Source organism: Pteropus alecto, unplaced genomic scaffold (assembly GCF_000325575.1).
Source record: "Pteropus alecto unplaced genomic scaffold, ASM32557v1 scaffold94, whole genome shotgun sequence".
Lineage (NCBI taxonomy): Eukaryota > Metazoa > Chordata > Mammalia > Chiroptera > Pteropodidae > Pteropus > Pteropus alecto.
In genome coordinates this window covers 14760046-14775632 of record NW_006437736.1, presented here as the reverse complement: position 1 = coordinate 14775632, position 15587 = coordinate 14760046, and the positions used below count along the sequence as shown (strand labels likewise).

At 32.1% G+C, this 15587-nt stretch overlaps 1 protein-coding gene across 1 annotated transcript; it reads left to right on the top strand.

Annotated features, from left to right (window-relative positions):
* The first annotated feature begins 4368 nt into the window (after positions 1-4368).
* Positions 4369-15326, top strand: KLRB1 (killer cell lectin like receptor B1). Its single transcript, XM_006914687.1, has 6 exons — positions 4369-4466; positions 7200-7298; positions 7997-8071; positions 9549-9703; positions 10113-10225; positions 15179-15326. The coding sequence occupies exons 1-6, from the start codon at positions 4382-4384 to the stop codon at positions 15324-15326; spliced, it is 675 nt and encodes a 224-aa protein (XP_006914749.1). The 5' UTR covers positions 4369-4381.
* Positions 15327-15587: the final 261 nt, after the last annotated feature.

The following is a 15587-nucleotide window of genomic DNA, read 5'->3' as shown; positions in this document are numbered from 1 at the left end:
CCAGACTATTTTGCATATCTGAAACTCTACATTCATTATACTACTCCCTTTATGCCCTCCCCCAGGCACTGTTAATCAGTAGTCTACTTTTTGTTCCTATAAATTTTACTATTTTAGATACCGCATAAAAGTAAAATAATACACTATTTGTCGTTTTGCAACTGGCTTATTTCACTTAACGTAATATCTTCAAGGTTCATCTATGTTGTAATATGTGGCAAGATTTCTTTCCTTTTTAAAGTCGAAATATTTCATTGTATGTGTATATTACATTTTGTTTATCCATTCTTCTGTCAGTAGATATTTGAATTTTTTCAACTCTTCGCTATTGTGAATAGTGCTGCTAGGAACATGGGTATGCAAATATATCTTCAAAAATCTGCTTTCACTTCTTTTAAATACATATCCAGATGGTAGTTCTAGTTTTAAATTTTGAGGAAACTTTATAAAGTTATATATAACTCAGAGAAATTGTAGGTTTCTCTCTAGACCACTGCAATAAAGCAAATGTCGCAATAAACTGAGTTGCACAAATTTTTTCGTTTCCCAGTACAAATAAAAGTTATTTTTACATTATGTTGTTGTCTAGCAAGTGTGAAATAGTATTATGTCTAAAAAACAACGTTCATACCTTAATTAAAAATACTTTTTTGCCAAAAATGTGAACCATCATCTGAGCTTTCAGCAAGTCATAATCTTTTTGCTAGTGGAGAGTCTGACTTTCAATTTGTAAAAAATGCAACATCTGTAAAGTGCAATAAAGCGAGGCTCAATAAAACAAAGCATGCCTGTATTGTTTTTCATACTAGTTACACCATGTTACAATTATGTCAATGGTACACAAAGGTTCCACTTTCTCTACATCCTTGCCAACATGTTACTTTGTGTGGGTGTGTTTTTTTATATTAACCATCCTACCAGGGTGAGGTGCTATCTCTTTGTGGTTTTGGCTTGCATATTTCAGAGGATTAGTGATGTTGATCAACTTTTCATATGCTTGTTGGCCATTTGTATAGCATCTTTAGAAAAATGCTTGTTCAAGTCCTTTACTCATTGTAAAACTACGTTCTTTGATTTTTTTGTTGTTGTTGTTGATGAGTTATAAAAATTCTTTTTATATTCTGGATATTAACCTGTTATCAGCTATATGATTTGCAAATATTTTCTCCCATTCCGTAGATTGACTTTTCATTCTGCTTATTGTGTCCTTTAACACACAAAAGTTTTTTCAGTTTGCTGTACTCCCATCGTTTATTTTTGCTTTTGTTGCCTATATTTTGGTATTATATAAGATAAATTACTTTCAAGTCCAATGTCATGAAGCTTTTTTTTAATATTTTCTTCTAGGAGTTTTGTAGTTTTAGGTCTTATATTTAGGTCTTTAATCCATTTTGAATTAAATTTTATATACAGTAGTGTAAGATAAGGGCCCAACTTCATTCTTTCAGATGTAGACACCTAGTTTTCCCAACATCATTTGTTAAAAAGACTGTCTTTTCCCTCATTGAGTAGTATTGGTACCCCTGTTGAAGATCATATGGCCATATATATGGGAGTTTATCTCTGGGCTTTCTATTCTATTTTACTGGTCTATTTTTCTGTGTTTACACCAGTACCACACTATTTTGATTACTGTAGGTTTATAATATATTTTGAAATCAGGAATTCTGAGTCTTCTAACTTTGTTCTTCTTTATAAAAATTGTTTTGTCTGTTTAAGGTCCCTAGAGAGTCCATGTGAATTTTAGGATGACTTTTTTTTTTAATATCTGAAAAATATACCATTGGAATTTTGATAAAAGTAGTTTTCAATTTGTAGATTGCAAAGAAAAAGAATTATTTTCTTTATTTCTTTTCAAGATAGTTTATTATTAATGTATACAAATACAACTGATTTCTATGTGTTGATTTCATGTCCTGCAATTTAGCAGAATGCATTTATTAGTTCTAACAGTTTGTGTGTGTTATTGTGTGTTGTGTGTGTGAAATCTTTAGGGTTTTCTATATCTAAGATCATGTCTTCTCTCAATATAGACACTTTTCTTTTTTCCCAATTTGAATGCCTTTAATTTCTTTCTCTTGTCTAATTGCTCTGGCTAAGACTTCAAACACTATGTTAAATATAAGTGGTAAGAGCAGGCATCTTTGTCTTTTTCTAGATCTTAGGAAAAAGGATTTCAGTCTCTCACCATTGAATATCCTGTTAGCTGTGGGCTTTTCATAAATGGCTTTTATTATGTTCAGGTAATTTTCTTTTATTTCTAGTTTGTTGAGTGTTTTTATCATGAAAGGGTATTAAATGTTGTGAAATATTTCTCCACCAATTGAGATTATCATGTTTTTTATCCTTCCTAGTATGGTATAGTACATTTATTGATTTTCTTATGTTAAACTGTCCCTTTATTCCAGAAATAAACCCACTTGGTCATTTAATACACTGTTAAATTTAGTTTCTTAGTAGTTTGTTTAAAATTTTTACACCAATATTTATTAGGAATATTAATCTATAGTTTTCTTTTAGTTGCTTTGTCTGGCTTCAGCCTCATAAAATGAGCTTGGAAGTGTTTTGTCCTCTTTAGTTTTGTGGGAGATTTTAGTGAGAATTGCTGTTAATTTTTCTTTAAATGTTAGGGAGAATTCTCCAGTGAATACCTCTGGTCTTGGGCTTTTTTGAAGTTTTTAAATATGGTTTAAATCTTACTCGCCGTTGATCCGTTTACATTTTCTGTTTCTTTGTGATTCATTTTGTTGTGTTTCTAGGAATTTATCCATTTTTCTTGGGCTATCCAATATATTGTACAATATTTTATAGTATTCTTTTTGCTAAATTGTCTTTCTGTATTTTCATTTAGCTCATTAAGCATCTTTTAAGTTATTTTATTTTTTATTAAGGTATAATTGACATATAACATTATATTAGTTATAGGTATACAACGTAATGATTCGATATTTGTATACATTGTGAAATGATCATCACAATAAGTCTGATTATCATCCATCACCATACATTGTTATAACCATTATTTTAAATTCTTTTTCAGGCAGCTCATAGATCTGAACTTCTTTAGAATCAATTTCTGAAGTTTTATTTTGTTTCTTTGATTGGGCCATGTTTCTCTGTTTCTTTGTATACTTTGTATTATTTATTTATTTTTGAGGGGGTTATTTTAACATTTGAAGAAACAACCACTGCTCAAAGTGTTGGTGCACTGTTTTTCTGAAGGGTAGTGCCCTCACAAATCAGCCTAGCTGAAGCTCATAGGACATCTCAAACCATTTTTATCTCTTGCCCCACGGCTTTACATGCTGCTTGCCTTAGTTTTCAGTGTCATCCAAACTTGCGCTGATACCATACATACTCAGTCAAGCAAGACAGAGAACTGTTTCTTCAGTAGCTCCAGACAATCCAGAATGTTGAACTATTCTTTTTGCTTCCATCTTGAAGGATCCCCACTACATGAGCGTTCCTCTTGGTGTGTCCGTACTATGCCATGGAAGGGGAGGGGCACTAATGGGTGCACCAAGTGCTGGGAATTACCCTACCCCTTTCGTTAGAATGCCCTCTTGGTTTTACAATGGCCTTGGTGCCATAGCTAATCAATTGGTCTCTAGAGCCTTCACAGAGGTATTCTGGTTCATATATTGTTGTCATCTCAATATCTCTGTTGAAAGAAAAATGGCTTGTAGATTCCTAGTCTGCCATCTCACTGAAGTCATCATTTTCTTTTCTATTTTAAATCTAGAGTAGATTTTCTCGTGTTCTCACCTTCTTTCACAAAATGATTCTCATCACTCTCTTATCACCCCTTTCTCCATGCCATAGCTATCTTCTAGCATATTACACTTTTTCACATTCAAAAATAACTTTGTTTTTATTTTACTCTATTTTCTTGTCCATCCCAACTCCCACTATTAACCTAGCAAAATTTAATGTCAAAACAAGAGACAAAGTAATAAAAAAAATCTATTTTTATTTTTCCTTGAGTTACTCAATATTATTGCTACTATTGCCACATCTTATAATTATTTAATTATAAGATGTCACTTATAATTATTTAATTATAAGATGTCACTTATAATTATTTAATCATTACCCCCTTTGAAATATTTAGCTTTAATATTATATATTATGCATGCGTTTGCGTGTATAATGTCTCTCTCCATGTATATACAATATTACATGTCTAAGTATAGTGGACAACCAGTAATAGATTGCCTCTCTAATTTATGAAGAAAACCCACAGCGAGAAGTGTGGGTGGGTAACAATACAAGAGAAACAGCAAAGCATTTTACAATGGTCACTTCCTTTTACTGATCTTGCCTTATAGAACTTGGAGTATCTCCTTATATAAATGTTTAATGCCACATTCTCCTGTTTACAATGGACAGAGAAGTGACATATGCTGATTTAAAATTAACTGGGAATACTGGCCTTGAAACTTCATCACCCCCATCTCTTCCTCAGGGTAAGTGGCTTTAATTTTCCTGTTGACATTTGTATATCTTGTTTTCTATATCTAGTATATCTAGATATAGATATATTTCTGTATATCTAGTAGAATAGAGTCAGAACAAAATGTGTGACTATAAAAAGTTAGGTTTTCCTCTTAAATGTATGACTTTAAAGTGTTGGTTTGAGGATGAATCTTATTAACTGTAGAGAAGAACACATATCTCAGAGATTTCTTTTTTATCAAAATATCAGTGTGAAAAGTGAACATCACTCCTATTACTGAGGCTTTGTTGAAAGACCCTGAAGAATTTCAGAAACACATTGTTACTTTGTTGTAAGACTAGCCTACCTTATTCCAAATCTTCCTACAAGATACTAATATTGTAATTAAGTTCCAGTACATATGAATTCAAAGTATTTTTTTTTTTTTTTAGAATACAAAATGTTGGCTTAATGATTAACATTCTTCCTTCTCCAAAGGGTAGGTGAAAAATTTTCTGGAAGATATTGTATTTAAGATTAAAGAGTTGAGAATAATTATAATCTGTTAGTTTCTAACTTGAAAAGTATTACAGCTTAGAAAGAGACAAGCCACAATATCCTGGAAAATATCACTAATGAACCTATTTGAAATTTGTTGAAATTGGCATTTTTGTGTGTTTTAGAGGATTTACTCTTCCAAATGAAAGGAGAACTGTGATGTGAGGTAATAGGTGATAAATGCCATAGTCTAGGAATGGATTTTTAAAAGACCAGATACTAGGCTGAAATCATTATGACATAGTATTACTTTTTGAAATCTAATCAAGTTTGCTAGTCAATAATATTGTGATTTTTATCCAGTCTGGTATTCATTCTATATTATGCTAAGCATATGGATTATACGTTTTTAAGGTGGTTTGGTATAGGTTTGAAACTATTAAATTATCAACCTTCGAAATTGGGAAAAAGTCAGGGTTATCAAATAAATTTCACTCTACTTTTCATATGGATGTTAAGGGAAATTGGAAGATTGTGATAACTACAGTCAAGCTTTGGTCAAGTCACAGTTATTTTTTGATAGATAAGAGCAAGACTTTCTTTTTCCCTATTCAGATCTAGCAAAAGTGGGGAGAAGGGATGATAGTGTTGAAAGAGGATGTCAGAAAGTGAATACAGAGAAAGACAGTAAGATTTTCTACAAAAGCTACTATCCATGATCCCAAATCAATGGGTCTAGGAAATTTGTCTAGTTTGATTGTTATTATCTTACAAAATATCATCTTGAAAGTAAATATGTAAAAAATAGTAGAATAGAGTCAGAACAAAATGTGTGACTATAAAACACTGATCTGGTATTACAATTATCATTGAAAACACTATTGAGCTCTTTGGCTAAACTATTCAGGTTGTGGTAACGACATAGAACAGTGATTATATCAAAGGCAGTCAGTAAAACCAAAGAGACATGTGAGTTGTGACCTATTTTATTTACAGCAAAGGATTTGCTTTCTTACAAAAGTAGATAAGGTGTTGGTACCTTAGAGTTTATTCATTTATTCAGAAATAAGCACCTACAATGTGCTGGGCATGCTCTAGGTGCTGAGAGTACAGCAGTGAATAAACTAGAGGAAAATCTCATCTTGAATTGAGTTTGTAGTATACCTCTGTGGAGACATACGTAAACAAATAACTAAGTACCTATAAAAGTTTAGGTGATATTAAGTGCAATTGAGAAAAATAAAAGATGAAATTGGGATCTAGCTTTTGGAGAGGGTACCATAACAAATAGAATAATCATAGAAGCCCTCCCTGACAAGATGCTATTTAAGTAAAGACCTGAAAGAATTACAGGACGAAGGCATGCTCTCTGGAAGAAGAGACTTTTAGGAAGTTGTACCAGCAAATGCAATATCCCTCAGATGAGATATCCCTCAGATAGAAATAGTCTTTCAGGTCACTCTGGAACGTTTAATGAGAATAAAAGACAACACTTTAATGTACCTGATACTAAATATTTTAACAATTGACAAATCACTTATATTGAGAAATATTGGAAAAATATAAAAAAATCAGTATCATAAATAAATCAATAGCAGTAGATAAATTAGAAAAACGTTACTTGCAAAACCTTTGCCTCTAATACAATTTAGAAAACAATTGATAACTAGAGTATATGTAATATGTTATCAACCAAATGAGAACAAAAGGGTTTTATAATTAAATCAGAGGTGTAGATGCTAACCTTCAAGTAGAGAAATTCAAGTATGAATTACGAGAACAATTCCCATCAGAGCTGATTTAATTTTGAATTTTTCCAATTTTCTGTAATTTATAAGTTCTTCTTTTATAATTTTTCCCTATGAAATCTATATTTTTAAAGATGTCTAGAATGAAGGCTATTCTTTTTAGACAGAATTCTTTGACTTACTTCCTACAATAGGGCATATGCTTTATTTTTTATAGCATTCGGCAATTTTCAAAACATTGTCACATCTACTTCTCTTGATTCTTATACCAATCCTTCACACACAAGAACAAGCATAAATATTTCGACTTTATCAATGAGCAAGTTCTCAGTTGGATCTGACTGAGATCCCATCTTGTGACTCAACTTTAAGATGGCTGATAAATATTCTTTGCTGCTCCATCTCCCAACTGGAATTTAACTGTCCATATATGATCTAAACCACCTTTGCTTTTAAAATAGATGAGCTCAACTGAGTTGATGGAATGTTGTTGTGTGTTTTTTTTTTTAATTTCTCAGATGTCTGTCAAAGGCCAACTTGGCGTCAATTTGCTCTGAAACTTGCTTGTACTGGGATTATTCTTCTTGCCTTGGCTATAATCGGGTTGAGTGTTTCAGGTAAGTGAAGCAAGATCGTTTATTTATTGCTCTACTTATTCTGCTTCTATCATTAATATTAGAATATCATAACATAATTTAGTCACCCCAAACTTAGTGAAAGCCCAATGGGAAAAAAAATGACAAAACATGCTTCTAACAATGCTCAGCCCATGTCTACTTTGAGGACTACAGTCTTTCACATTTTTCTTCCTAATTGTTCTGATGGTCTTCATGGAGTATTTCATAAGTGTTTCAAGAAGTTAAAAAAAAATCACTATTATGATAAAAATATAACAATAACAAATAAAATTTAAATTTCCAATTATTTACAGTTTCTTAAATACCTACTAAATTTCAGACTGCATGAGGCAATTTCTCCCTTGGGATATGAATAATACAACTCACTCTAAAGATAAGAAATTTGGGGCAAGAATTTAAGCAATTTATAACTTTAAGTAATATCCTTACTTATCTAGTAGATAACAGATAATCCAACCCCTTTGTGAGTTTATTTGTTATGTGTTTTCTTATTTGTTTGTTTGTCTATGTATGCTGTCTTCTAACTAGACCCTTTGTTACTCTGCTATTGCTCTTATCTTCTGTTGATGTGAAGCTTATTGAGATAACTTATTTTCCTGAAGTGATAAACAGAACATATCTATTTCACTACGTGTTTCAGTATTTAATCTTCTTAACAGTTTCTCCTTATTTACTAGTGACATTCTTAAAACAAAAATCATCAACAGAAAAGAGCAATGTGGATGTTCAAGAGGAAAGAAATGAAACAACAGGTAAATTTGTGACTTTAATTTCCCAAGAATAACAACTAACATTTGGTAGATATCATGCACTACTTTATTTAAGGCTCATAACAGCTCATATGTTAAGATAGTATTATCACCCTGATTTTATGTTTGATAAAACTCAGGCGTGAAAAGGCTAAGCAACTCACTTAGGGTCATACAAGTAGAAAGCGGTGACGCCAAGAATTGTACTTAGCAGGATCTGACTTCAGAGCCTATAATCTTAACTACCAGAGCATACTGCTTCATGAGAAGCTTCTGTTAGAATATTCAATAATTAATAACCAAATATGAAGTTAAAAAGTAGAATATTGCCTTTAACTGAAATAGTTGATGATTTCAATGAATATGCAAAATAGTTAACTTTGGTATGAAGTTAATTAATAGAACTCAAACATAAATGAATTTTTTAATATTGATTGTATTCATCACTAAGAAAAAAATCTTGTTCTAGTAAGTACAGTTGACTCTTAAACAATGTTGGGGTTAGAGGTGCTTACTACTTTGGACAGTTGAAAATCCATGAATAACTTTTGACTCCCCAAAAATTAACGATTAATGGCCGACTGTTGACCAGTAGACTTACCAATAATATAAATAGTCAACTAACACATATTTTGCATATTATATGTACTGTACACTGTATTCTTACAATTATGTAATCTAGATAAAAGAAACTATTATTAAAAATATCATATAGAAGAGAAAATGCATTTACAGTACTGTATGTATTTATTGAAAAAAAAATCTGCTTTTAAGTGGATCCATGTTCAATCTCCTATTGTTCAAGGTTCAACTGTGTGTGTTAATGAAAATAACTATTGTTGAATGACTGTAGAGGAATGTGACCTGTGTGCACATTCTTATAGGACATTTTAAGAAACTGGAATCTACTGGATCTATTGGATCTACTAAATCTTATAGATTACATTAAATAGACAAATATACCACTTGGCAAATAGAAATTTTCTCATGATGATTTTCTTCATGGCTTCTATCATTAATTTAGTGAAGTAAATTATTGTTTGCTTAGAAGTTTATTTATTTGAAGTAAAAATTTGGAGATAGGTTTGATATTTTTGTCCAGGGAGTAGTGAATTTACAGAAACTGAGAAATAGTTTTGATTCTACCACCATTTCACTGTATGAACTTAACCAAGTTATTCTGTTGGCATCTAAAAATGTAAGAAATGGCTGCTTAAATTATTTTGATGATCTTTTCCTATTCTGATAGCCTATGATTTCGCATATGCTCAATATAACTGGTCATTAATTTCTAATTGTTGGTACCAGAATGAAGAGTAGGTCTCAAAAAACTCAAAATTATAATAAATTCATGAATTGTTCTTATGGTGATAAAGACTTCCAAGCATTTATAGTGACTTGTATGTGTGTGTCACTAGTTGTGGTGGGGTGAGGACAGGTTAGTAATATAACATTTATTTCTTTTTCTTTCTTACCTTAGAGAGACCAAGTTTGTTAAAGTGCCCAATGCATTGGCACCTTTTCCAAGAAAAATGCTTGTTTTTTTCTAATAATCACAAACCTTGGAATGACAGTCTAGCTCACTGTTCCACACAAGAATCCAGTTTGCTGCTTATTCAAAATCAAGAAGAACTGGTAAATAATTAAATAAAATACTTGAATAGAACATAACACTTTCTTCTAACCATATCAACATCTTTGGGTTTTAGCCTAAAGGTTCTATGCAGATGGAAGTAGTGACTTTGACTTCAAGAAGCTCACAGTTTGAGATACTAAACAAACACGTAAGCAATGATTTACTATGACATGATGAATTTAACAATACAAATATAAATGCAGAGAAAGAATTATCACAAAAAAGGAATAACTAACTCTCAGGTGGAGTTAGGAAAGGCTTCATAGAGGGGGAGATCATTGAACTGTGTTTTAGAGGAAGAGTAGAAGAATGCAAATCTATTTATCTACTCAAGCATGAGTAGATAAAGCATGAGTAGATAAATAGATTTAATATTTAGTCTTTTTGTTTTTTCCGTTCCATTTACAGGTATTCATCAGTAACCTGACAGATAAGAGCCTTATATTTTGGATTGGATTAAACTTTACGTTACCAGAGAAGAAATGGAAGTGGATAAATGGTTCTTTTCTAAATTCTAATATGTGAGTATTACATAAACTATTTTTAATAATCAATTTACATCAGATTTACATTGCAAGATAGTAACATTGTTATTAAAGCTGGAGTTTTATAGTTTTAATTTAGTTAAAAATTCTCAAGAGGTTCAGAATAGGTTGAGAAGGTGGATAACTCTGAAGTTGGTTGAAAATTTCCATATATGAAGACATTAGCCCTTTATAAGAATAAATATTTTTATCCACAATGGATACCGAGGAGAGAGAGAATAGGGAAGGACATGTAAAATTTAAAAAATTCTAGCTGGAGGCTTATGGCACACAAAATATTTTTAAGTAGAGTTTTTCAAACCTAGTGGGTCATAATTAGAACAATTAATACAAAGGGAGAAAATGGTATATACCAGAGTATGGATTCCAGACACCTAAGAGAAACTACACACATTGTGACAAATATCATAGTATATTTTAATCAGTGGTACAAAAAAGATAGTTATTTGAGGGGATGTGATACATAGCCACAAAGGCATCATTTGCTGTTTTCTACTGGGTGTCTCATTGTAGTTTCTTGTGTAAGATGGTCAAGATCATCACCAATGCTCCACAGATAAATTACATTTTTTAACAGAATTCGTGATTAATCATATAGCAAAGGGCAGGATTTTTTTTCTCTCTAAAGCAAATGTGTACAGGCATTCAACCAAGTTTGTAAAAGTATTTTCAATGAGTTTTTCAGAAGAGATGGTATTAAGTGTTATGACTCTGTGAGTGATTTATTTATATTTGTATGTTACCGTTAAAATGGGTTTTCTTATCATTCAAAAAAAAGGTTAAACTTTAAAACACAGAAGCATGTCGAAGATTGTTTTTAAAATACTGATAAATTATTAAATATGGAAAAGTATTAAATATTAAAAGAAATGTCAGTTTAATTAGCAAATTTGACATTGATTGATATTTTAAAATATTTTTTTAAATGTGAGACTTTAAAATAACGTGTATTTTAAAATCAGTTTTCTGGACTAGAATAAATTTAGAAAAAGGCAACATACTTATTTTGTTAAATAGAAGCTATGCTGATTTTTTATATGCTTTCTGAGAATTATTTTCTACATCTTATTTACATGTTATTTACATAAAAATGAAACTCTGATATTAACTTGCTTTTATTTTTTCACATATAGTAAAGGTTAATTTTTGTTTATTAAATTGTGTGTATGTGTGTCTGTTTCTTATCAGGCCATGATGTTTATTTTATTGAGGTTCATAATACAAATAAAATTTAAAAAACACTGACATGTTTAGTGGATGTGTTAAATTCAGTTGAACATTCCATTTTTCTCTGAGGATAAAAATGATGCTTTGGGTAAGACAGTAACAGTTGGGTAAACATGGAAAGTATCAGGTTTAATAGAAAAAACATCAGTAAGACTCTGCTTTTCTATTGAATCTCAGCACTGGTTTTTCAGGTAAGGGAAAAAAATAGAGGATGATTTTTTTTTTTTACAGAATTGTTTTGAGGATTAAATGAGATAATGTTAGAGAATTAGGCAGATATCTAATCAAGGAAAGCCTGAGAAGAAAGTGAGGGCCTTTTGGAAGAGTCAGATGAGCACTTAAAAGATATCTTGAATATCGAAGGATCAGAAAAGTAGAAAAAAATAAATAATATAGAGGACTTTTGCAATAGCCCAGTTGAGAGAAGGTCATAGTTTGACAAGACTGTTGGGAAACAGAAAGACATCAGATTGGCTGCATAGGTTCTAAAGGGCTATGAAGAATGGAACAAAGGAACAAAGAAAAGCTGTGATGAAATCCAGCCCACTGTCTCCATTTCACTTTCTGTTTGAGACAAATAAGTGAGTCTTGAACTCACTCGATTCTTTCACCCCAACCCTAATACTGCCTATCCCATTGTCTGACTTCTACTCTGACTCCCACCTGCAGTGAGTGACAAGGCTCAGGCTTGTTTAAAACTAATAGCATGTTGAAGCAGACACCCACCAATCTCTTTTTGGAATGAGGAAAAGAAATGAACTTCTGACTATATAGCACATGAACTGAGCCTCTTTTCTTAGCTGCCTCTAAATTCTATAGACATTACCCTCTAGGTCACTATTACAGTTACTGAGAACATTTAGCCATATCTTATTCTATTGCACTTCACTTTACTGTGTTTTGCAGACATTGCATTTTTACAAATTAAAGGTTTGTGGAAATCCTATGTCCAGCTTGTCTATTGGTGTCATTTTTCAAACAGCATTTGCTTACTTTCTGACATTGTGTCACTTTGTTGTTAATTCTCACAATATTTCAAACTTTTTCCTTATTATTATATTTGTTGTGATGATCTGTGATCAGTGACCTTAGATTTTACTATTGTAATAGTTTGGGGGTGCAATGAACCACACCCATATAAGACAGAGAAGTTAATTGATAAACGTTGTGTGTGTACTGACTGCTCTACTGACTGGCTGTTGCCCTTTCTCTCTCCCTCTCATTGAGCTTCCCTATTCCCTGAGATACAACAATATTGAAATTAGGTCAATTAATAACCCTACAATAGCCACTAAATGTTCAAATGAAATGAAGACTTGCATGTTTCTCACTTTAATTCAAAAGCTAGAAATGATTAAGATTAGTGAGAAAGGCATATAGAAAGCTGAGACAGGCTGAAAGTTAGGCCTCTTTTGACAAACAGCTAAGTTATGAATGCAAAGGAAAAATTCTCAAAGGAAATTAAAAGTGCTATTCCAGTTAACAAAGGAATGACAAGAAAGCGAAACAGACTTATTGCTGATATGGAGAAAGTTTTAGCAGTCTGGATAGAAGATCAAACCAGTCGCAACATTCCCTTAAGCAAAAGCCTAGTCCAGAGCATGGCCCTAATGCTCTTAAATTATGTGAAGACTGAAAAAGATGAGGAAGTTGCAGAAAAAAATTTTAAGGTAACAGAGGTTGGTTCATGAGGTTTAAGGAAAGAAGCCACCCTCAGAACATAAAAGTACAAGGTGAAGCAGCAAGTGCAGGTGTAGAAGCTGCATCAAGTTATTCAGAAGACCTAGCTAAGATAATTAATGAAGATGGCTGCACTAAAGAACAGAATTTCACAGTAGATGAAACAGCCTTATATTGGAAGAAGATGCCATTTAGGACTTTCATAGCTAGAGAGGAGATGACAATGCTCATTTCAAAGCTTCAAAGGACAGGCTGACTCTCTTGTTAGGAACTAACACAGATGGTGACTTTAAGTTTAAGCCAATGCTCATTTACCATTTCAAAAATCCTGGGCCCTTAAGATTTATGCTAAATCTACTCTGCTTGTGCTCTATCAATGGAATAACAAAGCCTGAATGACAGATAGCACATCTGTTTATAACATACTTTACACATATTATGAGGACACCGTTGAGATCTGCTGTTCGGAAAATAAGTTTCCTTTCAAAATATCACTGCCTATTGAAGACAAACTTAGTCATCCAAGAACTCTGATAGAGATATACAAAGAGATTAATGTTGTTTTAATGCCCTCTAACACAACATCCATTCCACACTCCATGGTTCAAGGAATAATTTTGACTTTGGAGTCTTATTATTTAAGAAATACATTTCATAAAGCTAGAGCTGCCATAGATAATGATTTCTCTAGTGGATATGTGCAAAGTAAATTGAAAATCTTCTAGTAATGATTAACCATTCTATATATCATTAAGAACATTTATCATTCATGAGAACAGTCAAATATCAACATTAACTGGATTTTGGAAGAAGTCAATTCCAGCTCTCATGAATGACTATGAGAGTGTCAAGACTTCAGTGGAGGAAGTAACTGCAGGTGTTTAGGAAATAACAAGAGAACTAGAATTAGAAATGGAGTCTGAAGATGTGACTGAATTGTTACAATCCCATGTCTAAATTTTAATGGATAACAAGTTGTTTTTTATGTACAAGCAAAGAAAATGATTTCTTGAGGTAGAATCTACATCTGGTGAAGATACTATAAAGATTGTTGAAATGACAACAAGGAATTTAGAATATGGCATAAACTTAGTTGATAAAGTAGAAGCACAGTTTGAGAAGATTGACTCCAATTTTGAAAAAAGTTCTACTGTGGTAAAATGCTATCAAACAGCATTGTATGCTACAGAGACACCATTTTTTGAAAGAGTCAATCAATATGGCAAACTTCACTATTTTAAGAAATTGCCACAGCTACCCCAGCCTTCAGCAACCACTACCCTGATCAGTCGGCAGCCATGAACAATGAAACAAGACCCTCCATGAGCAAAAAGATTACAACTACTGAAGACTCAGGTGATGGTTAGCATTTTTTAGCAATAAAGATTTTTTTTAATTAAGGGAAGTACATATTTTTAGACATAATGCTTTTGCACATTTAGTAGACTGCAATATAGTGTAAACATAACTCTTATGTGCACTGGAAAACCAAACAATTTGTGTGACTCACTTTATTGTGATATTTGTGACTCACTTTATTGTGATATTTGTATGATAGTCCAGAACCAAACCAGCTATACCTCCAAGGTATGCTTGTGTTTTGTTTAAGCATGTCACATGTTCTCAATGCCTCCCCCAAATATTAGGTGGTGGTATCCTGCATATTTAAGAAAATCGAGGCTCAATAAAGTTAAGATACTTTTCATATGACATGTTAGTAGTAGAATAAGGAGAATCGGTTCCCAGCTTCCAAAGTTTCTCTCTTTAAAAAAAAAAAAAAAATCATTATGAAGTTGTTGTTAGGATTGTTTTGTTTTTCAGTGAAGATAAATTTGCAGACTCCCGAGGTTTATATTAGCTCTCCATTAAATGTTTCTATCATTATATTTGTGACTGTAAACTTACTGTTTAATAATTTCGTATTCTATTATTTCCTGAAAGTTGTAGAAAATATTAACTGGAGAAGGAAAATTATGTGAGAAAATTCTAAACACTAAGGGAGTCTTTTCTTTTACCTCGCAGATTAGAAATTGTTGGTGATAATAAAGAAAACAGCTGCGCTTATCTCTCCTCGACAAAAGTTATTTCTGAATACTGTGATGGAGAAAATCGTTGGATATGCCAAAAAGAACTAAAATCCATTAGAAATAAAGGATATCCTGACTCTTGACTATGCATTCCCTCTCGATCTGTTTTCCTTTTATTATAGGTTTCTGTAATTTTAACTGTATATACTGTTAAAATGGCCTACTGTACTTTTGGTGGCACAAAGTGATCAAATACTGAGAATACTAAAACTATTGTGAATCTTAAAGAAGTTCATTACTAACCTACTCCTTCTTCAAATGAGGAAACAGATACATAGAGAAATCATGTATCATTTTAAGAGAGAGTGATATTTTAGGGAAAAAAGCCAAGATCAGATGAGGGG

Coding starts and splice junctions, on each gene's coding strand:
- KLRB1 (XM_006914687.1), top strand. CDS start 4,382: ATGGACAGAGAAGTGACATATGCTGATTTAAAATTAACTGGGAATACT. Junction 7,299..7,996: donor AATCGGGTTGAGTGTTTCAG/GTAAGTGAAGCA, acceptor CTTATTTACTAG/TGACATTCTTAAAACAAAAA. Junction 8,072..9,548: donor GGAAAGAAATGAAACAACAG/GTAAATTTGTGA, acceptor TTCTTACCTTAG/AGAGACCAAGTTTGTTAAAG.